The 23,510-nt window shown below is 56.6% G+C and overlaps 1 protein-coding gene and 2 long non-coding RNA genes across 7 annotated transcripts; 2 read left to right on the top strand and 1 right to left on the bottom strand.

The window, feature by feature from the left end:
* The first annotated feature begins 842 nt into the window (after positions 1–842).
* LOC118497280 lies at positions 843–21,592 on the top strand. Its single transcript, XR_004899801.1, has 3 exons — positions 843–853; positions 5,378–5,381; positions 20,883–21,592. It is a non-coding gene; the product is annotated as an uncharacterized LOC118497280 (long non-coding RNA).
* Positions 9,649–13,110, bottom strand: LOC118497279. Its single transcript, XR_004899800.1, has 3 exons — positions 12,394–13,110; positions 9,944–11,673; positions 9,649–9,870 (listed from the first exon to the last, which is right to left on the bottom strand). It is a non-coding gene; the product is annotated as an uncharacterized LOC118497279 (long non-coding RNA).
* PEX26 (peroxisomal biogenesis factor 26) lies at positions 13,871–21,503 on the top strand. 5 transcript variants are annotated; one of them, XM_036011124.1, is made up of 5 exons: positions 13,882–14,370; positions 15,332–15,472; positions 15,884–16,176; positions 16,851–16,994; positions 17,976–18,160. In XM_036011124.1, exons 1-5 carry the CDS (start codon positions 14,174–14,176, stop codon positions 18,143–18,145), a joined length of 945 nt encoding a protein of 314 aa, XP_035867017.1. In that variant the 5' UTR covers positions 13,882–14,173; the 3' UTR covers positions 18,146–18,160. The 5 variants fall into 5 exon arrangements, with proteins under 5 accessions (XP_035867018.1, XP_035867017.1, XP_035867019.1 ...); XM_036011126.1 differs by lacking the exon at positions 17,976–18,160 and adding an exon at positions 18,243–18,280 and having other exon boundaries at positions 13,893–14,370; XM_036011127.1 differs by lacking the exon at positions 17,976–18,160 and adding an exon at positions 18,746–18,765 and having other exon boundaries at positions 13,895–14,370.
* Positions 21,593–23,510: the final 1,918 nt, after the last annotated feature.

Raw genomic sequence — 23,510 nt, 5'->3', positions numbered from 1 at the left:
TTGGGCCGGAGAGGCAGAGGGAGAGGCTCTTTTTGGTTGGACGCAGATGGGACACAAAAATATTCATGCTTTATTTTTCTATTTCTGCCGAAAACCCAATAAGAGGAATTGGGCTGGACGGGCAATGCAGAGAGCACGGGTGAATATAAGGCAGAATCCCAGTACACTGTCTGACACTGGTCCTTAGGACACTCAGTTTTATTTCTTTTTTCCAGAAAACGCGGGAGAAACGAGGCACATCGGGGCTGGAGTGGCCGCAGGGGTGAGTGTTCACTGGGCTCCTGGGAGCAGGACCGCGGAGGGCCCCGGGGAAGCCAGGAAACACACACCCCTGTTTTCCGAAAGGCCCTGGGTTCAGGGGTCATTGTCCTGGTTCTCGCCATTCCCGGAGGTTACGTGCGCCGAGGGAAGCGAATGGAAGGAAGGTGGGAGCAGGCCTGCCGCCTCGGCTGTTTCCTCCCCTCTGACCTTGGACAGCCCGGGTTTCCTCAGTCATAACGGGTGATGACAAAGGACTTCCTTCTTCCTCTGTGAGTGATCCCATGTGTCAAATTCGATAAAAAACGTGACAGTGCTCTGGAACCCTCTGGCACTCTGCCGTGCAGTGCGGCGGCGTGTGAGTGCCGTGGGGATGCGGGAGGTGGAGGCTGTCCACCTGCAGAAGCCACTGCACAGCAATGTCGAAGGCAAGCCGTGACTGGAAAATGCAGTGCAAAAAATCAGTGAGCAAACTGGAATTAACCTGAAGGCAAGTGAACTGAAGGAAAAGAATGAAGAGAAATGACAAGACTGGAGAGACAGGCGGGGGAGACGGGGCCAGGGTGCGGCTTGGGGAGTGGGCGTGGGGCCTGGGGTCCCCGAGGGCTGGGCCGGCAGCCCGGAGGCTTCCGACAGCGCTTTAACCCTTGCAGGAAAATACACAAAACATCACATTCGCCCTTTGGATCATGTTAAGTGTTTGAAGTGTGGTAAGTGGATTCAGTGGCATTGGGAGGGTTCACTGCGTGGTGTCACCAGAGCCACTTCCTGCCGCAACACCAGACGTCCATCCCTGTTAAATGGCACCTGCCCCCCCCACCCCACCCCGCAGCCCTGACGGCGGTTCTGTCTCTGTGTCTGTGGACCAGGCTGCGGGAGGCCCCGCACGGGAGTGCGATCAGGCAGCGCCTCGCTTACTTCCCGCGGCTCGTGCCCTCGAGGTTCCCGCAGGTTGTAGCGCAGGCCAGGACCTCCTTGTAACTCCGAATCAGGCCGGCGGCAGGGCTCCTCCCCCTTCACACGTCCGGTTACAGCCCACGACAGTGTGACCTAGTACTCACGTGTGCCTTACATTATTGAAATAATACGTTGTTAGTATGTGTTGTCATATAGTACGTATTACCGAAATAAATGTTTTACCCCAAACCACACTTCCTACCTGTGAAGTGCTCTGATGCTCTGTGTCGTCAGAAAAAACTTAGTCACAGTCTTGTAAGCCAACTTCCTGGCATACAGATGTGCTGCGATCCCTGGTTTATGAGCAGTTGGTCTGCCGGACACGGAAGTTACCCAGGACGAGCCCGCGACTCGCCGTGAGGGGCGCCCAGAAGCCTGGTGCCAGAGTCTCCCGCAGTCAGAGGGGCTGCAACACGGCTCCACGGGTGTCTCCCAACGACCTGCGGCTTCTGCCCCAGCTGTGAATCAAAGGTGCAAAGTCTCCACTTGTTTCTGGTGTAAACAGGATGATTCACGGATTAGCTGATTTTTTCCACAAGCCTGCAGCTGGCATGGGTTTGCCCGCCGCCAGGGACCATTGCACCCATTTTCTGTCACAGGGAAGAACCGGATACACTGCCCTTCCTCGAGGTCCTGGCCCCCGGTCTGGTCTGGGGCGGGTGAGGGGCCAGACTCTGCTGGCTGCAAGTGCTGCCCAGGGCCCCAGTCTCCCCCAGTTGCAGGAAGAACCCCCACCTCTCCCTGCAGGGAGAGGCGCTGGGAGTGTGGAGGTCGTGCTCCCACTGAGTGTCTGTGCAGTGGGCAGGGAGAGGAGCGCGGGTTCCCCCGGCGTCTCTGCTTGGGCAGGTGTTTCTGTCAAACATTCACCCAGAGTCAGGCGACTTGACCTTCTCAGTGAGCTCATGTCTGTGGTGCCCGCCAGGCGAGGTCACAGAGCTCACCTCCCGGCAGCAGTGCAGAAGGAAGTGGGGCTGGGGGCGGGGGGGGGGGGGGGGCGGCGGCGATGCGGGAGGCCACCTCCAGACCCGCCCTGAGGTGTTGTGCTCCCCCCTCGGTTCAGGTGGGAGGGGGGGGGGGGGACAGAGGCCCATCCAGGCGAGGTTTGGAAAGGTGCAGAGCTGGCCTTCGCCAGGTTTAGGAAGAGGAGGAGGGAAAGGAGGGTCGACACCCAAGCACACACATGCTTTCTTCTCGGTTATTCAGGCAGAAATGAGTGTTTGCTCGGCCAAACGAGAACTCGGGGGAGCGTGGGGGCACAAAACAATACTTTTCCTCCCAGCTCCTGGGTCCCTCCAGCTGATGTCAGAGTGACGTGAGTCAGGTTGGCGTGAGTCGGGTTGGCGTGAGGAGAGGCCCGCCTTTATCAGGGGCGCACAGGCAGGGCTGCCGCGAGATGTGAGACCCGGAGACGCACGGGGCGGCGGAGGCTCACACGCAACTCTGGGCGAAGTGCAGGGGGCTGGGCTCCGGGAAGCAAAGGCAGGTGAGGAAGAGCAAACACATGGTGAGCAAATTCTTGCTGGGTAGCCCAGAGGGGCTCCAGCCAACAGATTTTTGCTTGCACCCTCCTGTTTGCCACATTTCATTCAAATAGGCTAGGATTCCTTCTTCCATCGAACACCTTTAGGCAGAAGAGGGGAAGGGTCACAGGTTTTTTTCTGAGTCTTCTGTTTCTTAGTAACCAGCTTAAAATCAATGCCCTAAAGGGCATGTTTGAGGTGGCAAAACTTCGGTCCCCTCCAGTGACTTCTGGGTGGAGGGTGGTGAGAGGTGGGGGTGATGAACAGGTGGGGGGTAGGGAAGGAATTTCCCAGGAAGTGGTATGTCAGGAAGACGGGGTTGGCCTGGCAACTGGAGGTCACCTCCCAGCCTTACTTCTGTATTTGGCCTCACTGCTGGGGACCTGGCTACTCGTTAGGCCCAGGGATCCTGGCCATTCATCCAATCGACACGCACTCACAACCACTTGGCTGGGGGTTAGGAGTCGGAAAGGTAGAGAGGAAATGCACAGCTCTCTACCCTGAAGAAGTGAAGAGCCGGGAAGGGGACTCGCTTCACTAAACAGTTCGTGTGCTACCTACCATGCCCTCCGTGCTGGGGGCTCCAGGAATGCAGACAGGAAGGCACCTAACCCCCCCGCAGAGGTGAGGAGGGGGTCAGGACAATCTCCCCGGAGCACATGGTGATTGAGCTGAACTCAGGAGGGTCACCAGGACTTACTTAGTTCAGGAGATGGGAAAGGGCTCCCAAGAAGAGGGAATAATTCCCTCAAGGCACCAGGTTTTGGAGACAAGGGTGGGTCCTGGAAGGCCAGAGGGCTTGCAACCAGAGCTGTGGGCTTAAGAAATAGGCTGGAAGGGGGTGCAGAGGCTGGGTCCTGAAGGTGAGGGGCAGGCCCCACCCCCGGGAGGGAGCGAGCCCCCACTGCCCGAAGGATCTTACCAGCTGTACCAGCTGATGAGCCGGCAGTGGCCGCGCCCTGTGGTGGCAAACACGCCCCACCTCTCAGAGCCCAGGCTGGGGTGAGCCGTGCAGTGACCCAGTGGAGGGGAGGCCAGGGAAGTCGGGGTCAGAGGTTCTCCACCAGCACGATGGGGCACGGCTATGGTGTGCTCGGGGACTTTGGATCTCGAGGACCCTTCCCACATCCTACAAGGCTCACTTGTTGAAGTCAGGAATCGCCCCCCTGGTTTCTGAGACAGGGCATTCGCCGGGGGAGCAGGGCAGGCAGCTCATACAGCGAAACCTCGGTTCTCTAATGTCTCCCGTCTCGAACAATGCGGTTCTCAACCAAGTTATTCAAGGAAAACTTGTCTCAGTTGTTGAACAAAACTTCGGTTCTCAACCTGACAGCATTTTGTGCAGGTACCTGGGAAAAAAGGATTCAGTTTCTGAACAAATTGCCCCTCCAACAGCCTTCTGGAACAAGTTGAGTTCAGACGAGGCTCCACTGTGTTTCCCACAGGAAGTGAAGGGCAGCCCCGACCCCGTCGCAGCGACGGTGGGGTCGGAGGACAGGCCGGAGAGAAACGCGGCCGCACTCTGGAACCAGCCGGTCTGCCCTGTCTGCGGGATGTGGGAGGTCAGTCAGACAGCCCGGGGGATGTTTTATTGCTGCTGACTGTTACCGAGAATCCAGAATGAGCCCAGCCGGGCAGAGCCCAGCCCAGCCCCAGACCCAGCACCCGGCCCTTCCCGGGCAGCAGGCCGGGCGCCAGAGGCCAGCCACGCCCTGCTCAGGCACAGCCCCTTCTGTGTTTGGCTGCTTTGACCTGTGAGGACAGAATTGCGGTTCCCCCAGATTCAGGGGGAAGGGAGCAGTTAGGACGAGACCCCTGCGTGAGGTGCAGCTTATTCTTCACGCCCAGTACGCGTCTCAGGGCCAGGGCTGGCCAGACCGCAGTGTGGCGCCCGGCTGAGGCCGAGGACGGACGGCACCGGGGAGGCACCGCCTGCAGGTGTGACCACAGCCCCAGGGCAACTCCCTGGGACGCCCAGCAGCTCCGCTGGCCCAGGGGCCCGGGCCTCCCCTCTGGCTGCCCCTCTCCCCCAGCCCTCACTGCCCGGTGAAAGGGTGACCCCGACTAGGGACTCCTTCCCCGGCCTCCCCTTGGAGCCCCTCCCGCCCCCGTTCTCCTTCCCAGCTCTCCCTCCATTCTCCTCTCCCCACTCCTCTCCCTTTTCTGCCGCCATTCCTCCCAGCAGAGTTGGACCTCAGAGGTAAAGCATGTTTATGAGTGCCACGTGTCACCTGTTGGCGGGCTTGTGCTTTATGCTCCACGATGTCCACCAGTGTTTCTGCTTGTGCACCTGTGGTTGCTGCCGTTTGGGGGGGGCACCCTCTGGAGCTGTGACTCTAACGAGGCGCTCAAATGCCTTCTCAGCAACACACCTCTCAGGGGAAAGCGTTGCCTGGTGGGGACATGCAGGCCTGCCAGGGGTGCTCTGCACATGGGTGTCTCCCGTCTCGGTGATCTAAGGCTCAGAACGTGCTGACAGAGAGGTGGCAAGTCTCCCTGACCATGCCTCTCCGAGCTCACCTGCCGCTGCTCCCCCACACACTCACACCCTCGTCAGACCCCCCGAACCACCTGTCGTGTGCTGTGCTAGCACCACTCCTTGCTCCTGGAGCTCCTCCTAACAGCCCTCTTTTTTCTAGCAGAACTGTGTTTGACCATCGGCAGCTTCTGCTTCAGCTTCTGCTGGGAAAGCCTCCTTGTGCATCCCAGCCCAGAGACACCTCTGGTCCACACTACTCCTGACGCCTTCCGGTGTCTGTGCTGCCCTCTGGCACTTGACATCAGACCACGTCAACCCTCTGCTGGAAAGCAAGGGTTTCCGTTATGTTTAGACAGAGACTCTCATGTTAGACAGAGTTCGTAGCATGATTTTTGAAAGACCTTAATGAGAACTCCCTTCTCTGGAGATCTGATAGAAGACGTCCAAGATCGGCACCTTTAATTTGAGGAGATGGGTGGGTGCAGCCTGTTGGTGCTTCTGGTCCTCATCAGGCGCAGCTCGACCCCAGCCTAGATCTGACCCCCTTTCCTCCTGCTCTTGGCTCACCCAGTCACCTCACCAAGTTTACGTCCGTCTTGAAGCTCTGCTCTTTGATGGTCTTCCCTCAGGTGGAAGTGTCCCCCAGCAGCAGTCCTGGGACCACCAGCAGGTACAGCCTATAGAAGCCGAAGCTGTCGGTGGGTGCACCCTGTATTCTAAGTGGCTTGAACAGTGCCTGGCCCATGGTGGGTGACAGGTAGCTACATGCTGGGTGGGAAGTGTAAATAATCATACGCTGCCTAGCGTTGCCTGTCTCTTTCTCCCCTTTGCTCTCTCATTCCCTGCATGCCCACCCCCTCCCCTAATCCGAAGCGTCCTGAGGACAGAGCTCAGGTCTTAGGATCCGTATCCCCCTCAGCACCCCAGGCGGGGACGAAGCCCAGACACTTTAATACATGTTTGTTGACAGAATGAAGACAGAACAGGTTCCCACTGCCTTCCCGACGGGCAGGCTCAGCCGCCTCCAGGACAGACGACCAGCAGCCCTGGTCCCACTGCAGCGGCTCACCCTGTCCTCAGCGAGCCCCCTGGGGTGTCTGCTCCTGGAGCAGCAGGGCCGTTCTTCCCCCACCTCCTTCCTCTGCACCCCGAGAGACAGAGGCAGCCTTGGGTGGCACACACCTAACCAGCCTCAGGACGAAACAGGGTTCTGCCGAACTCACGGCTGATCCACAGAGCGAGGCCCTAGGGAAAGGGTTATGAGTGGATCGTGACTTGGGCAGACGTTGAGCTGACAGAGTTAAATATTTCAAACTTACCTCCCCCTCCCTCCCTCCCCCTCCCTCTCCCTCTCCAGGGTGAGCACACTGTTCCTCTCCCAAAGCTCAGTCCTTCTCCATATTTGGGAATCTGGAGTGGGCTCCCACTGTCCGCCGGGAGCTGTAGTCCCGGGAAGGTGGCTGCTTTTCTGTGGTGGCAGGCAGGCTGTGCTTTCCCCGGAGGACGTCTGGGGACAGGAGCCCCGTGCCGGTGGGATCGGCTGCTGGACTGCTACCTCCAGCTCTCTGCACCCTGGTTCTGAGCAAGGCACCGCCCTTCTGTGACTCGGTCTCCCCATCTGTAAAATGGGGGCAACTCCATCTTTCTAACTGCCAGGTTGTTGGGTGGAGTATTAGCCAGCACACATTAAGTGCTCTGAGCGCATCCCAGTGGGGGTTGCTTTCTAAATAAAGACTGTTATATTTAAAAGGGAAAATGATCATTGTAACTGCCTCCACAAACCAACTCTTTGCCTGTAGATCAGTAAGATTCCCTTTAATTCCTGACACGCCTCCCACCGGCCCTGCGTTTAAACGGTTCCCTGCACCTCGCGGCATCGTTTCCATCCCCTCTGGTTTCACACCCTCAGGAATAAACGTCCTCTCTCCTCCTCTCCGGAAGGACAGGGTGAGGCCGACCGACTCTGCCCCACGTGAGAAGCACAAGAAGGTCGTACGCAGAGGAGGATCTGCACCTGGTTTAAGCTGCACAGACTCGCCTCCTCCTAGCTCATGCCCGAACGTGACCAAGGGCTTGGCCTCTGCGGATGAGGCCAATCTCCTTCCTTCAGGAGAAGAAACAGAGTTTGCTGCGTGACTTTTGAAAGACCTTAATGAGAGCTCCCTTCTCTGGAGGTTTGGTAGAAGACGGCTGAGATAGGCGCCTTTAATCCCAGGAGATGGGCGGGTGCAGCCTGTCGCCACAGCAGCCGGCCCAGGATCCAGACGGTGGGAAGGACCTGGGACCCAAGCCTCCAGGCAAGTTCTCTCCCCCAGCCAATGGCCACCATCTGCATCTGTGAGGTGGAGCCCGCCACGTCCCTTGGGGGTTTTGCAAAGTGCCCTGCAAAGTTAGCTGTGATTAGAGGCAGCCCTGATGAACAATAGGGGACTTCAAAGTCAGACCCGTTGAGACCAGAATTCCACCTGGATCTGCTGTGGAAATTTGACCAAGTTGCATGACCTCTCGAGCCTTGGCTACGTGACCTCTCTGACAGGGATGGTGAGGGGTCAGGAGACGCGTGTGTCAATCTGACACAGTCGTGACCGGAGTGCACTGTCCTTGCAGGGGCATCACTCAGCTCCCATTCCACCACCTCCCTTGGTGGTGATCACATAAAACAATGTAAAGGTGCTTTTTAAAAAAAGGTTTTGTTTATTTTTAGAGACAGGGGAAGGGAAGGAGAATGAGAGGGAGAGAAACATCCATGTGTGGTTGCCTCTTGAGCCCCCCCACTGGGGACCTGGCCCACAACCCAGGCCTGTGCCCTGACTGGGAATTGAACCGGCAACCTACTGGTTCTCAGGCCGGCACTCAGTCCAGCGAGCCACACCAGCCAGGGCCGAAGGCGCTTTTTAAGTTGTAAGGTTCTGCACCAATGTGAGAAAGGGTTAGAATTAAACACAAAGACAGGAGACGGGCCCCACTGCATTCTCCTTCCAGCGTCTGGGCTGTACAGTTGCTTTCCTGCAACAGAGGTCGCTAAACGTGTGCACTGTCACCAGCGGCAGCAGGAGTATATGTTTTAGGCAGCAGTAACACCAAATCCACAGAAGGATCAAAAGGGCTTGCGTGACAGACTGTGAGTAAATAAGCCAGGATCCAGGGCAACGTAATTATGCGTAATTACACATATGTACTTCGTGTGTTTATGGAGGGATGTTCGTCACCAAGTCACAACTGGTCATTCTTGGATGGTGGGATTTCAGATCCTTTTTATTCTTGTGTACTCTTCTGTCTTGTTGGGAATATTGTTACTTGGCATGTTCACGTTAATAAAAAGTTAAGAGAGGAACAAAGCAGACAGAGCCATCCAGTCTCAGGCTGCAATGCACCCTCTAGGAGGATGCATATGATGGCCTTCCCACATGAAGTGTGTTTTCTTGGGTGTGGAAAAGGGACTTCTGGCAGCAAGGAGTGGTGTGTGCGAGGACGGTGGCAGGTGCTGGTGAGGAGGAACCAGAGGGGTGACCCGGCCAGAGAGTCAGAGACAAACTTTCATCTCTGTTTACGCCGCAGGTTGTAATAACAGGGTGGTTTCGGTCGCAGCCTGTGTCCACACGAACTGCCTTGTTTCCTATGGTAACGGGATTCCTGTTTTTCCACCTCCATTCTTCCTGATCCCGTGGGCTCTGGCTGTCAGAGAGGGGAATGCACCCACTCACTCGCCCGTCCAGGTAGCCGCCTTGTGTTGTGAGGGATTAGGGCAAGGGAGTGGCGAGCTACCTGGAGTCTGCTGGCACGATCTCACCCCAGTTGAGAGCCAGACACACAGAGGACAAGCTTGCTTCCCAGAAAGACAATGCAGAAGGGATGGTGACAGTGTGCCTCACCATTCACGACAATCTTCCCCCCAGAGAACTTCCCACAGACAAGTCCCCACAAGCTGGAAGGCAGCTTGCTGGCTGGGGGCCCATCCCCAAGGAGGACCAGAGCCTGGGGCCAGAGGGCTGGCTCCTTCCGGCTGCCACAAACCACTGAGACTGTCCCCAGAAAAAGTGAGCTGCCGTGTGTGTGCCACTTGCAAAGATTCTGTATGAAGGGCTCCCCCTAGGGTTGTGCTGTGGGAACCCCAGGAAGGGTCCTCCCTGCCATCCCTGCCCCGAGCACACCAATTTGATGAGGAAAAGCCAACAGACTGGAGCTTGGCCGAGTAGTCCTTAACGATTTTTGAAATGAATTCAACTGTCATGGGTTAAAATACACGCTCAGGTGCCTGTTTGCCCCACTTTGCTCACGTGACTCTTCTGTCTGACGCTGTTCTCCTTTTGCTCCAGGAGAGGCGCCGAGTGGGGCTGGGGTTCTGCAGGCCGTGGGCGCTGGGCTGGGGTGGGAGCGCCACAGTGCCCTTGACCTCCTGGTCTGAGAGTAGGAACCAGAGCCAATGCAAAGGCAAACCGCAGCTCCTCTGATTTATTTTAGACTTGCTACTTTGTTTCTTGTAGGCTCTGGCCACATGGGACAGTGCTGGGCAGATTTGTTTACTTGCTGTACTTGCTGAAATTGACTGAGTAAAATATCCCATTTTAGGGCCGACTGCGCTGCCAGGGCCGGCGGCAGGCCTGCCCCTTCTCTTCTCTGAGTTCTCGCGTAACTTTCTTTTTTGACTTTCATCACCTGGGTAAGGTAAAGAAAATTAAGACTTCTGGAAATTCCAACATTTCTCCCCACCCCCCACCATCTGTGTTACCTTGCTTGCCGTTTTGCTGTCAAGCTCAGACTGAGCAAGTGAAAGCATGCTGTAGAGCTGATATTAGGTGCTAGTTAAGGAGAACGACGCTGGGCCCACCTCTCCTGGGTTTAGGTCCCAGTCATGTGCTTCTGGTGGGGAAGTCTCGAAGCCTCTCTGAGCCATGCTTTCTTCTCTGACAAAATAAGAATGACCGTCAAGCTCTTATCCCCAGGTTGTTGATGGTAGGTGAGTTCGATGTCAAGCACTCAGAAGAGCACCAAGCACACAGTTAATGCAGTACTGTATAAATCAAGCCGTCATTACTACTGCTGTACAGTGTTATGTGGAATAAGTAAGACTATGAAGATTTCTTCTTAGACACAAGACAGGTGAGGATTCCGCTGTGTCTACATGCAGAGGAGCGAGCAGGGACAATTGAGTTCTGCTCTGGACAAGCTCAGGCTTTTAAAGAGAACCATAAAAGTGCCATCTAACCAGTGGAGGTCTGGTGTGGGAGAGGCACACCCGTGGCCATCTGGGAAACACGTTGTCTCCACCCTGCCAGTGTTTATCTCCCTGGCTTGCTTCTGGCCAAAGGTCCACTCTGGACATGATCCTGCTGCACTCAGACCTTTACCACCGACGTCCCTGTACTAAGGGGCTCTGATTGGCTGAGATGTGTTGACAGGGGCAGGTAGGGATCCTGTCTATTTTCAAGAAATATAGCACCAGGTTGGGGGTGTCAGGAGAGGCTGGGCTGGCCACAGATGGGGGCGCTTCTGACCTCTGTAAGGAAGAGTCAAGAGTCAGATTCCAGGTCAGAATGTAAAATTACAGAACTTTTAGGTGGAATGAGATTCTTTCTTCTCCTTACTCTCTTCCCCATATATTATACCACCTCACCGTAGACTAGCCTGAAATATTCCAGTGACTTAGAGTTCACTGGGTTGTTAGATGGTCTCTTCTGATCCTCACAGTCACCCTGTGTCTTCGGGTGAGAAAACTGAGGCTTGGAGGAGTCTGGTGACTTCCCAGGAGTCACCTGGCTCAATGACCAAGGGAAACAGAATTCTAACTGGTGTAGTTCAACCTCCTGTCTGGCGCTCTTTCTGCTACAAAAACACCAATATGTCATGTGTTCATGTGTTCCAAGTAGGCTGAGCAAATCCACATCCACAGGTGAAGGTGATAGACAGATGCACCGGGCACCCTGCCTGATGCAAGGACAAATACCACGCTGCATGTGAGGGCATGGCTCAGTCTGGGGGCATCACAGTGCTAAAGGTTAAGTGGCAACACACAGACTACAACAGAGCCCTGAATTGTCAAAAATTGGTGGAAACACAGAAATAGAACACAATCATATTGTGAGCACCCCACCCACCCCTTAAATATCTTGACCTCATTTTGGCTGCTATGGCGCCACCAAATGGCAAATTCACTTCTGGCAGGTCTGCTTCTTCTGAGGTTGTGCTGCCCCCTCCTGGGAAAAACGGGGATAGCAAGACATTTCTTGTGAGGAATGAAGGAAGAGGGTGTCTTCTAGGCGTACCTTCCGGAGGGCTCCTGGAAGTGGAGACCCCTCAACCTGCTGAGGTCTGGCTTCTGGTGCTCCTGCTGCTTTCCAGACTTTTCAGGAAAGACCTGGAAACCCAGTCTTCAGAAGCAGATTTTTTTCAGTCCAATAAGTATATTATTACTGACAGTCTTCATCATCTGTGGTTGGTCAGCAGAACAGATGTTCAAACCTGTAAGAATTTTTGTAAGTTTATTTGAGCCAAACTGACCACAATCGCTAGGAAGTAAAATCTCAACATCATGAGAAAATGATCCGGAAAAAGTAAGTTTTGTGCCGTATTTTATACTGTGCAATCAAAAGAAGAGGTGTAAGGGAGTTGCATGAAATCCTTTGGTGATAGATTAGGGAGGGGGAAGAAAGCAGAGTGGGAAACGACTTGGATTGTATGCAAAGGTAAAATGATAGACACAAGCTTCTTTTACACGGGTGTCACAGGAGAGTTAATAGCCGGCTATTAACACAGTGACAGTAACAGTGAGATTTGTGGTCTCCCCCTGGAGCCGTGCCTGTGTCCTGAGGGATCCGGAAAAGGAACTCATCCTGATATTCCAAAGCTGTGTTATCACAGAGCCAAAAAGACAACAGACAGGCTCAGTTAAGGTGAAGATTCACTTTTATCAGGGAAGATTCCAGGCTAGGCTGTGACTACGTGCTGTGACCTGCCGCCGTGACCTGCCATTGGTTAGGAAGTTTTCATCTCACACCGTCCCATGTGGTCACTGCAGGTCTGAGCTTTGGAGGCTGCCACACAGGCTTCCCCTGAGCTGGTTGGGGTCAGTATGGGGGCGGTCGCTTCTCATTCACATGTCAGACCTGAGGCAGACCTGATAAGATACGTTGGCAGATTCGGTTTCAGACTGACCCCCACGTTCCAGGGCTCCCTGTTTACCTCTGGAATTTGCCAGGTGAGGGAGGGGGAAGCTTCTCACAAATGACCCTGAAAGTACGTGGGTCCCGAGGACATCGTTCCAAAATGAATGGCGACTCCCCAGTTCCGAGCATGACGACCACGTTTTCTCTCTCCGCTGCTGCTCCCAGCCCTGGGTTTACTATTAGGAGACAAAGTGGAAGGTAGAAACCAACCCCACACCCCACGGTTGTCCTCCTCAATCTCTCTTCTCCATTCCACTTATTTACCCTCAGCATTTATTACCATCTGACCTACGGCTGTACTTCACTTGCTTGTCCCCTATTCAGTTTCCTTTCCCTGTAACCTAAGCTCCACAAAGGCAGACGTTTCTGTCTCGTTTGCTCACGGGAGGACCCGCGTTCCTAGAAGAGGGCCCGGCACCGGGCACGTGTTGGAAAAGGACATGTGCAATCAGCGACGTCCAAGTCCATGCTCTCACTGGTCGTGGGGTCCAGGCTTCCCTCTCCATAGGGTCTGATGGATTTGACGTTTCTGCCTCTGCTTTTCAGGAGGACCTTCTGCAAAGAACTGAAGTCCCAGCAGACGGGCGCGTCTAAACCTGGTGAAGAGGAGGGCAGTGTGAGATCAGCTGGCACCTACCCGGGCCTGGCCTGGCTAATCTGGAGGAGTAAGTGCGATAAATAGGGAACTGGGGAGAAATTAGAGCCACGAGAACTCGTTATAAAGTTGGGGGGCGGGGCAAAGCCTGGGTGAAGCCCAGAATACACATAAACGCGACTTGCGTACTTGTGTGAAATTATTTAGTAATTGTTATTGAAGCTATCGTGTACGGAGTGCCTGTTCTGGAACTTCATTACGAATTGCACTGCACACCGCAGCGAAGGCTCCTGTGACGTGCTCCGCGCTGACCCCGCGCCCGGAGCAGAGCGCAGGTTCCGCCCGGTCCCGCAGCTCGGACGGACGTCACTTCAGTCACCAGCCGCGTGGCTGTACCAAGTTGTTTAGATGAGCTCCAGTTCCATCTCCGTGTCGCGGGGACGATGGCTGTTCTGAGGGAAGAACTAAACGAGATGATCGCGGAGCGCGCAGCACCGAGCCTGGGGCGCGGACACCTTGAGCGCGGGGGAGGTAGTGCCCTTCCCGGTCGGCCGTCATCGCGACCCCGCGAGTGCTCGGAAGCGCGGGTGCAGCTCCGTCTCCGTCCTGCAGTCTGGTCTCAGCCCCGCCAGGTTGGCAAGGGGTCCAACCCACTCCTCAGCACAGTCCCTGACTTGGGGCAGTTTCTGGTCTTTCGGGACCAGCGCCAGTGTCTGGGGTGCGCGCATCCTGGGGGTTGTAGTCCCGACCTGCCTACCTGCGTCAAGAGGGCTACGCAGCCCAGCGCCGGGGAACTCCAACTCCCAGAGGCCCGCGCGCCGCCGGAAGCGGGCTGCTGGGCCGCGGTGTAGGCAAGCTGTAGTGTGTTTCGCCCCCGAGTAAGCCGCTGTCTGTAGGCAGGAGCCCGGACCCTCCTTCTCCCGGGCTAAGGTGGGTCCGCACGGGCGGTGGGGTGGAGAAAGTAGGCCAGGCGCGCAGTCGTTCTGCACGCCGGCTGTGACCTGGGTTCCCGGGGTCGGGGAGCCCCGATCTGGCCTCGGATGCGGCCCGGATCTTTGTGTGGTCCGGCGCTCGGGCCCGGGAAGGGTGGTGGGCGGGGCCGGGGGGACCCCCTGCTTCAATCAGGCGGAGTCGGGCTGCACTGGAGCTCCGCGGAGGCGGCCACCCGGACCTGTGCAGACAGGCCTCGAGTCGGGCTGCGATGAAGAGCCCGCCGATCCCCGCAACCCCGCCGGGGGGCGTGGAGGGCGCCCTGTCGCCCGCGGCGGCCGCGGCTCTGCTGGAGGAAGCGGCGGACCTCCTGGTGGTGTACCTGGACTTCCCGGCGGCGCTGCGCACCTGCGAGCGTGCGGCGCGGAGCCTGAGCGCCGGCGGCCTGGCGGGCGAGCGGGCGGGCGCGTACGTGCGGGGCTCGCTGGAGGGGCGGGGGGACTCGGGCTGCCACCCTCTGTGCCCGGGGAGCCGTTCTGCAGCGGGGGTCCCCGAGGTCAGCTCTTTGCCCCAGTGTGATGGCGCCATGGGAAGGTGTCCTTTATCTAAAGTATTCGACTCTCCGTAGGCGGGCTCAGTCCTTTCCTTGTTCCATTCCCCGTCCCCAAGTTGTTCACTTCTGGTCGTGGCCGAGGAGGACTGGGGACGGGGTCCCGGCCCTCTTGAAGAAGTGAGTTAAAGAATCAACTTGGAAGGCCTGGCCGGGTAGCTGGGTTGGTTAGAGCATCGTCCCCATGCACCGAGGTTGAGGGTTCGATCCCAGGTCAGGGCACATACAGGAATCAGCCACTGAATGCATCAGTGAGTGAAACAACAAATCGGTGTTTCTCTCTTCCTTAAAAATAAAGATTCAGCCTGGAGAAAACCTTGTCCTCTGTGGCCCTTTCTGAGGTGCTGGCCTCTTCTGAGACTTGAGGGCGTCATTTCTCTGTGGGATGTAAAGTTGGACTCGATCACTGTCAGAGGCTGACCCCAGAACTGGGGAGCCCTGGTTGTGATTTTAGGGGCTGGGGGGCTTGTTGCAGTGAACGCTGAAGGTTGGGATTCTGGGAGCCTGGGGGTGCTGCCCCCATTCCCACCCTTAGGCTCCAGGCCCATTTCTCCACTGAGCAAACTGTTGGCTCCAGCTGCCTCTGCACCCCCACGCCTGGTTGGGCAACAGCCGCTTCGCCTCTAGGAGGTTTCGAGAACTTCTAATTTCTAGGAGAAGGGGCAGTTTTCTCTCAGCCAGGCCCACCCGAATGGGAGGGGGGAGGACGGAGGTGATGGCTGCTAGGCTGGGAGCTGGGGAAGAGCAGCCCTGGGCGGAGGTGTGAGTGCAAGTGGAGGGGCGCCACCTCCCAACCTGAACCAGGTTTTCTGCTGGCAGCTTCTTAGAGGTGAAATGCTCCCTCTGCGTGGTGGGGATCCAGGCCCTGGCAGAAATGGACCGGTGGCGAGAAGCGCTGGCCTGGGTTCTTCAGTATTACCAGGCCCCTGAAAAGCTGCCGCCCAAAGTGCTGGAGCTGTGGTAGGTCCTGCTGGGACTCAGTGCATCTTCCAGAGATGACGGTGTTCCTGTCGTCCTGCATCTCCGCCTGCATCTCTCCCCTTCCCCACAATCCCCCTCCAAATCTGAGGCTTTCCATTTCTCCCCGCTCCCCCAAACCTGAAAACATCACTAAAGGACGAGGAAGGGGATTGAGGAGCGGGTTAGAGGCAAGAGAGAGAGGGCAGTGGCACTGGGAGGTGTGACACGGGATGAGAGGGTGGCAGGCCAGAGCAGAGAGGGCTTCTTGCTACTTCCTAGGAACTCCTAACTGTTGCGCTGCCCACCTTCCACGGGGCAGGGCTGGGGGCACAGGCAGGAGTGGGAGAGGAGGGGGCTGGTATTGAGAGCGAACCCACTGTGCAGCGCTGACTGTTCTTTTGGGGGCTGCAGCCTTCTTTTATACAGCAAGATGAAAGACCCCGGAGCCGTGCTGGGAGCAGCCCGCGCCTGGCTCCGAGACCCAGACAACCAGGGCCTCCCAGAGTGGCCAGCCCTGGCGGAGCTGCACCTGCAGCGTGTGCTGCTGCCTCTGGGCCACGTGTCCGAGGCTGAGGAGCTGGTGGGCTCGGCGGCCTTCAGCGAGCAGCAGCGGCTGGACGCCCTGCAGGCCATTTGCACAGCAAGGCACCAGCAGAGGCACCGACCCACTGGTTCTGAGGAGCACCAGCAGTTGAACCAGGAAGGTAGGGTGTCGGCCTTCTGCGGCTTCTGGCAGGTGCAGCTGTGGGCTCTCCCCTGGAGCTCACTCCACTGTGGCATGCCTGGGAGCCTGGGAGCCGTTCTTTGTATGTGCGACTCCAAAATCCCAGGCTAGGAAGCCCACGGAGTCGCTTAAAGAGCCCAGACCCTCCGATGTCGGCAGTGGAAGGAGAATCTCCGTATGGGGTCTCGGGGCCCTGACCCATTTCTCCTGAAAGTCACCCCCTCCTCTGGGCCCTGTCGTTGGATCTCTGGCCTGTGCCGTGCTGGCCTGGGGGCCGTTATCCTCCTCTCTGTGCCAGCTCACACACAGGCACAGGCGAGATGTGCTGACCTGACACTGGAGACCTGTTGCTCTGTGTGGCTCTCCGTATGCAGCTTAGGCCAGAGCAGAAAGAATGCTCTAGAATGATGAGGCTATTTAGAAAAATACCAGATAGGCCAGGTTTACCTAGCTGAGCAGATGTGGCCTGTTGAAGTCCTTCCTCCAGGACGTGACACTCAGGTGGCCCAGTCCGTCCTTTGGAACCACTTTACGAATCACAGGAGTGAACCATCTTCGTCACCTTTGGTTCATCTCACAGCCGAGCCCAAAGCTCAGATACAGGGAAGCGGTTCCCACGACTTACTCTGCAGTGACGCTCTGTCTCCGGGCCAGGCACCTCCCGCAAGCTCCTGTCACTGCTGGCGCTGCTCCGCCGCCTGTGGGCCTCTGTGCTGAGCCACTTTGCATCCCTGCCCTTCAAGAAGAGCCTCCTGGCCACCCTGGTCCTCTGCCTCCTGCTGGTGAGGTTCGACCCGGGTGAGTGCTACAGCCCACGTCCCTGCCCACCCTTCCAGGCAGGCCGTGGACACGGGCCGGCTCGGTGAGGAGGGATTGCCGGGCCTGAGCAGGAGCCGGCTGGCCCCCAGGAGAGACTGGCAGGGTACCTGGGAGCAGTCCACCTGCTGACCCCGGACATGACCCTGAGTCATGGTCACCCGTGCCAGCTTCTCCTTTATCCAGGGTGAACCCAGAATAGAGCCTCGGAGTCCAAAACTCTGCCTCATTGTAACCTTTTTAAAACGGTTAATTTAACACATTGTGAGTTGTAAAGGAAATACATGTACTTTTTAGAAATTGTGGGAAACAGGGAAGAGTGTAAGGAAGAAAACAAATCACCTGTAAGTCTGCTATTGCAGTGGTTACACTCAGCCTGTATCTATGGATGGAGCTACATGGATCCGGGTGAATTTTGCACATCATAATTGTTCTTTCAAACATGGCTTTAAATGGCCAAATACTATTCCACCTTATAGAGGATTCTGTAGTTGATTCCAGCAGCTCCCCCTGCAGACCGTCGTCATGGTCTCACGCTCCATTCCCCACAGTGGGGAGGCAGACCTGAGCCCGCTGGGTACTCCAGGAGCAGTGCCCCACCCCCCGCCATCCGGAGGATTAACTCCTCAGAAGAGGGAGCCCTGGACGGAGGGTCGGCACACACGCGCTCACACTTTTTTCTCGGTTCCTCTGTGCGTTTTGATCTAATCTCCACTCTTCTCGTGAATGTAGACTTAGGGTACAGTGATGTAACCTTCAAAGCTGGAGGAAAACTGGCAGCCCTCGCTCCAGGCCCCTTGTCTTCTTTCCCCTTTCTGGTTGAGAAGTCTGAGGACCCCAGAGAAAAGTGACCAGCCCATAGTCACAGAAACTATTTAAAACTGCCAGTCTAACCTTCGGATTTCCGTCCCCCTCCCTCCTTTCCCTTTTTCCAAGTCAGTGACCTTCTGTCACGTACTAGAGCTCAGGGGTGTCCCTCTCACCCTTCACTGAACACCGACCAGGAATTCCCCCCAAGGAGCTCTGTTTGCTTCAGGGAGGGACCACTGGCGAGCTGTCAGGCACGTGACGGCGGTTTTGTGTTCATTCGTAGCTCCCCTCTGACTTTCTGCTTTGTGCCAGAGACTTGGTAAACATTTAGAAAAACATATTACGACTTTAAGAAACCTGTTAGTCCCAAACACTGGTCCCTAAGTGTGTGTGGCAAAGGGCCATTGGAGCTGTTTGCAGGGCTGCTCAGACATCTTCAGTAGGGCCCTGGCTGGGGGTCCTGCCTCCCCCCGCCCCCATCCTGACTCTTGGCGGGGCAGCAGTGGTCCTGTGGGAAAGGAGAACCAGTGGATGGTGGATGGGCCGCAGTTAGCACCCAACAGGAAGGCTATGCAGAAGGTAACCCGTTGGTAGCTTTCTTTAAAAATAACATTTGCCTTTTAAAACAGAAAAAAAAATCAGCCCTGGCTGGTGTGCCTCCGTGGATGGGGTGCCAGCCTGCAAACCAAAGGGTCGCTGGTTTGATTCCCAGTCAGGGCACAGGCCTGGGTTGCGGGCCAAGTCTCCAGTAGGGGGCGCATGACAGGCAACCACACACTGATCTTTCTCCCTCTCTTTCTCCTTCCCTTTCACTCTCTAAATAAATAAAATTTTTAAAAATAAAAGAAAACAGTAATTCAAATAATTAAAAACCAACTCAGCTTTAATTCCAAAGAGGTAAATTTTACTTCATTTCATTGCAGTATAATTAACATGATAAAAATAGGTGATACTGTCACACGACTCCAAATACAAGGTACAGAAATGAATGTAGCAGAAAGTCTCTTCTCAAATTCATCTCATCAAAAGCAGCCACATTAGCAGTTTTTGTACATCGAAAAAATGAAAACATAATACATTTGAATCTTTTTCTCAGTAAATTTAAGGCCATTGTAATCCAGGTGAAGAAAGAATATTCCAGAGTATGTCCTAGAGAAAGGGAAATTCTTTGTTGCTGGGGAGGGGAGGAGGAGCCCATAACATGAAGCATCCAAATACACTTTAAAAATCCTGCCTGTGCCCAGGTTGCAGAGCTTCTGTGGCGGGAAGTGGGCTGAGTGTGGAGGAGGGAGGGGGAGGAGGGAGGAGGAGGCGGGAGGGTTGCCAATGGCTGACGGCTTTCTCTCTCTGCAGCCAACCCGTCCTCCCTGCCCTCGCTCTACAGACTGGCTCAGCTGTTCCACCGCCTCCGGGAGGCTCTGCTTTCTCCTCTCCACCAGCCCCCCATCTTCGACTGAGTGGTCTTCTCTGTGGCCTCCGCCCTCCACCGCCTGCATCAGAGCCGCCCGTCCATGGCCCCTTTCCTGCTGCTGGCGGGGCCCTGGGTGGGGAGGCAGCTCATTCTCGCTGTGTGGAGGCTGTCCCTCAGCACCCCACTTTGGTCGGCATCAGCAGGTCATGCAGAGACAAGGCTGGGCCAGAGGGCACAAGTCCTGCGGCTCGGTACCCCCCATTCCCAGGGGCCCCCCGTGGTTTGGGAACGCAGTGCGCCCATGGGACATTGCACCCCCAGGTCGGGGTGTTGATGAAGCTGAAGGTCAGAAAAGGCCCTTGGAAAACTGCCCCGGGGAGGCCTGTCCCTGGGCCAAGCAGGACCGAGAGGGCATCTCTCCCTCCCCTGCTCCTCCCTGTGCCCTGGTCTGGTGGCCTCTGAGCACTCTTCCTGTGGTCCTGCCTTGGGCTGGCACCTGCTGTGGCCCCGGTCTGTTCAGACCAGGGCCCGGCTCTCAGAGCCACCCTCGGGACTGCTGAGCTTCAGTGCATCTGCTCTGCTCCTCCCAGCAGGGAACATGGCCCTGCCGGGCGCTCCCGGGCTCCAGCGTGCTTTTCCAGGTTGTGTGGCCGAGCCCTGCTCTGTTCCCCCGGTGTCGCTGCCCTCTCCACCCCCACCCCACACCGCAGGGGAGCCCTGCCCTTTGTCCAGTGGCCCTTTCTCGGTTCTGCCTGCACCTGGCGGGCACCGTGGCTGGTTCCCCCTCTCCGCGTCCCGCTCTAATTAGAATCTATTGCTTGTGTAACACACACATTTTCCTGCTTGTGTGGCCTGGAAAAGTGGGCCAGCCTTAGAGGCTGACAAGTCAAAAACGGAACTGGGTGATCGGGAGCTGGAGGGACGAGCAGAGGGCAGACAGGCTTTGGAAGACAGTGCTGTCACCGGCCAAGGGCATCCTCCACGTTTCTGTGCAGGTTTCTGCACAGGTAAAGGTAACACACCTGTTGCCCTAGGACAGGGGCCAGCCTTCTGGGCTGAAGGCCACCCCATCCTTCCGCCCCTGGACCTCTGTCTGCTGAAGCTGAGAACAAAGTAGGTGCCTTTAGCCTTCCATGGGTTGGTTTTCAAAAGTCATCAACGTCTCCTAGGTCAGGGGGTGGAGTAAGTCAGCCCCTTGAGGTTAAGCCCCCAAACTGTGCTCTAACTGGGAAACCAGTCCCCAGTGCTCCTAAATATCACAGCCCAGGGGGAGCGGGAGCAGGAGGGGGGCAGAGCAGCATTCCAGTCTCCTTCAGAAGGACTTGTTACAAAGTGGAAATCCGGTCCTGCTCACGGCCAGGACCCAGTGCTGTGAGGCTTCCTGGGCACTGGGGTTGGCTCACACGCTGCCTCCCGCCACGCAGGCCTCTGTCCGTACACATGTGCCCCCAGTACACCTCTGCTGTCCCCTTGGGAGTGTCCAGCCCCCTTCCTGCCTGGTGAGCCCCGCAGCCTTCTGGACCACATGAGGTTACCCCTGGGAATCCCTTCTCTATGTCGCCTGCTTCCAGCCCGTTTCATACCCTTTCTGCCGTGGTGACCTCATGGCCTCGTGGTTGTAAAGTTTCTGTCCCTCCAGGATCTGTGAGCTTTGTCACTGGGAGGCATGGTCTGCTGCTGTGTTTGAGCTCAGCTTTGGGCCTTGCGCCACCGCCAGCCACTTGTGTGGCTGCTGGAACGAGGTTGGACCTCTCTCGGCCTCCGTGTCCACCCAGGGGACGAGGCGTCAAACCTGCTGTCCTGACCTGAGCAGGAGCCCTTGGGAGGGGCTGTGTCCCTGTTGCCCGGCTGCGTGCCAGGGAGGGAGGTGTCCAGAGGTGTTTATGGAAATGAGTCCATGCGGCTGATAAGACAAAGGATGTGGGGCTTGTGTCGTGAGATCCCCGAGTGTAAAGCATCGCTGCTGTGCCCACAGAACCTCCCGGTTCTCCGGTTCTCTGGTGTCTGTCCTGCACGCCGCCCACCTGCCTTCTCGGCCAGACAAGGGGTCCAGACCAGGACCTCCCTGGGATTCTGACTTTTCTCAGGAGGCAGCCTTGCTCTCCTGTCCACCCTTAGCTCTGGGTGTACGAGGTCAGGGCACCGGGCACCTGTGCTGCCAGGTGGTGGCTGGAACCACAGGTGGCTCTTTGAGCCCCTGAAATGTGGCTGGACCTGAGTGAGATGCTCTTCACACATATGGTACACATGGGCTTTCATGGACTTAGAACCAAAGAAAAGGGAAGCTCACTTTTTATACTGATTGCTTGTTGAAATGATGTTTTGGACATAATTGGATTAAAAAGTATGATTAAAATTATTTTAATCTGTGTCTTTTACTTTTGTGGGGCTACTAGAATGTTTGAAATTACACACGGCTCACCTTGTATTTTCTCAGATGGTGCTGTGGGACACACCCAGTGTGAAGCAGGCCCCGAGGGGGTGGGAGTGAGGAGAGTGGCAGCATGGGGTGGAGGTGGTGGCACGTGGGGTCCGGGACAAGGGGTGGCAGCATGGGGTGGAGATGGTGGCACGTGGGGTCCGGGACAAGGGGTGGCAGCCCCTTCTGTGCAAGGTGAGGAAGCCAAGGCCCAGGGAGGTGACTGACTCGCCCCAAGTCACACAGGCTGGACAGGACCGTGGGTGCGTGCCCCTCTAGCCCCGTGCTCCCTGCCCTGCCTGTGGCTCTGCCGCACCCACCCTAGAGTCTGTGCTCTCTGGCGGAGGCTCACTGCTAGTGTGCCGATGTACCTGGGGTGGGAGGACTTTCGCTGGAGTTGATTAGCTCTGCATGGTTCCGAGAGTACAACATGGAGCAGATATTTAAAATTTAGGGGTGCTGAGGAGTGCTGGAATGGGCAATGCTTTTCTGTGGGATGGTGGGAGGCTCGGGCAGATGGCCCAAGGTGGCCGGGGTGGGAAATTAGGCTGCAGTGGGCAGTGATGGGGGGAGCAGGAGGCAGTAGGAGGACCCCAACTTCTGCTTCTAGGGAGGAGAAGGGATTGGAATCACAGCTTTGTGCAGGTGACCCCCATTTTCTGCATGTGTTTGTAGACTGTTTAAAAATAGACTTGAGTTACATGTATGGTAGAAATTCAGAAGTTACCAAAGGGTATTCACGGAAAGAATCCCCCTCCACACCCGTTTCTGGCTCTGAGGCCACCGCTGTGGCCAGTCTGTTTACCCTTCCAGAGTAGTCTCCCCTCTTGCCTGTTTCCTCCTTTTGCACACACCACACACACTGTAACACCTAAAAAATAATCTGGGGTGACCTGCCCCTTCTCAGGTCCTGTGGAGCTGCCCCGTTCCTTCGACCCACAGGGCTCCATCGTGTGACGGGCCACAGTGGGCGGGCCGATGCCCATCCCTGTTCCCCATGTTGGAACCTCTCTGCCCGCTCCGAAGCTCAGAAGCTCAGCCACCCCAAGTTCAAGGTGACAGGTGATGGCTATGCATTTCCTGCCGCTTTCTGGCAAGCAGAGCAGCCTGCCTGGTGGTCACAGCGGGGAGGGAAGAGCAGGCCTCCCATGCTCTGCAGGTCCGTGTTTTCTAAGCTGGGAACGCATTCGCACTGAAGTAACCCTTGCCACCAGGTTAAATCTGCCAGAGGAAGCGGCCACGAGAGGAAGGCGGCCAGGAACGCAGGTAGGGCGCCTCGCCACCACCTCGCCACCGTTCCCGTCTTGCAAGGAAAGCTCTGGGCTGCAGGGCTCCCAGCACTGGTGCCCACAGGAGGGGCTGCTGCAACCACGGCCCTTCCCCCCGGGCTTCCTGCAGGCCAGCCATGGCCATGCTTGTCACCCTCTGTGGAACTTAGTACGCAGAGTGTTTGAGAGGAGAAGGGGGGGCCTCCCTGTCCTCCCTGTGCAGACCTCGGTCCCTTGGACCAGGAAGAAGCTGAACCGAAGGCAGTGGGCCCGGCACCTCCCGCAGTCTGAGAAGCCGTCTGGGTGCTGCCCCTCTGGGGTGGGGTCGTGCCGGCCTCTTGATGAAACAAGTACTTCTTGTCTTAAAGCAACGCACACATGTTTTAGAAAATATTTAAAATTGCATAAACGTGCCCTGGTGGGTGTGGTTCAGTGGACTGAGCGTGGGCCTGTGAACCAAAAGGTCGCTGGTTGAATTCCCAGTCAGGGCACATGCCTGGGTTGTGGGCCAGATCCCCGGTATGGGGTGGGTGAGAGGCGATCACAAACTGATGTTTCTCTCCCTTCCCCTCTCTAAAAATAAATACATA

This window comes from Phyllostomus discolor, chromosome 11 (genome assembly GCF_004126475.2).
Source record: "Phyllostomus discolor isolate MPI-MPIP mPhyDis1 chromosome 11, mPhyDis1.pri.v3, whole genome shotgun sequence".
Classification (NCBI taxonomy): domain Eukaryota; kingdom Metazoa; phylum Chordata; class Mammalia; order Chiroptera; family Phyllostomidae; genus Phyllostomus; species Phyllostomus discolor.
This window is presented reverse-complemented; position numbering and strand designations above follow the sequence as displayed.

Coding starts and splice junctions, on each gene's coding strand:
- PEX26 (XM_036011124.1), top strand. CDS start 14,174: ATGAAGAGCCCGCCGATCCCCGCAACCCCGCCGGGGGGCGTGGAGGGC. Junction 15,473..15,883: donor CCCAAAGTGCTGGAGCTGTG/GTAGGTCCTGCT, acceptor TGGGGGCTGCAG/CCTTCTTTTATACAGCAAGA. Junction 16,995..17,975: donor GCTGGTGAGGTTCGACCCGG/GTGAGTGCTACA, acceptor CACGTACTAGAG/CTCAGGGGTGTCCCTCTCAC.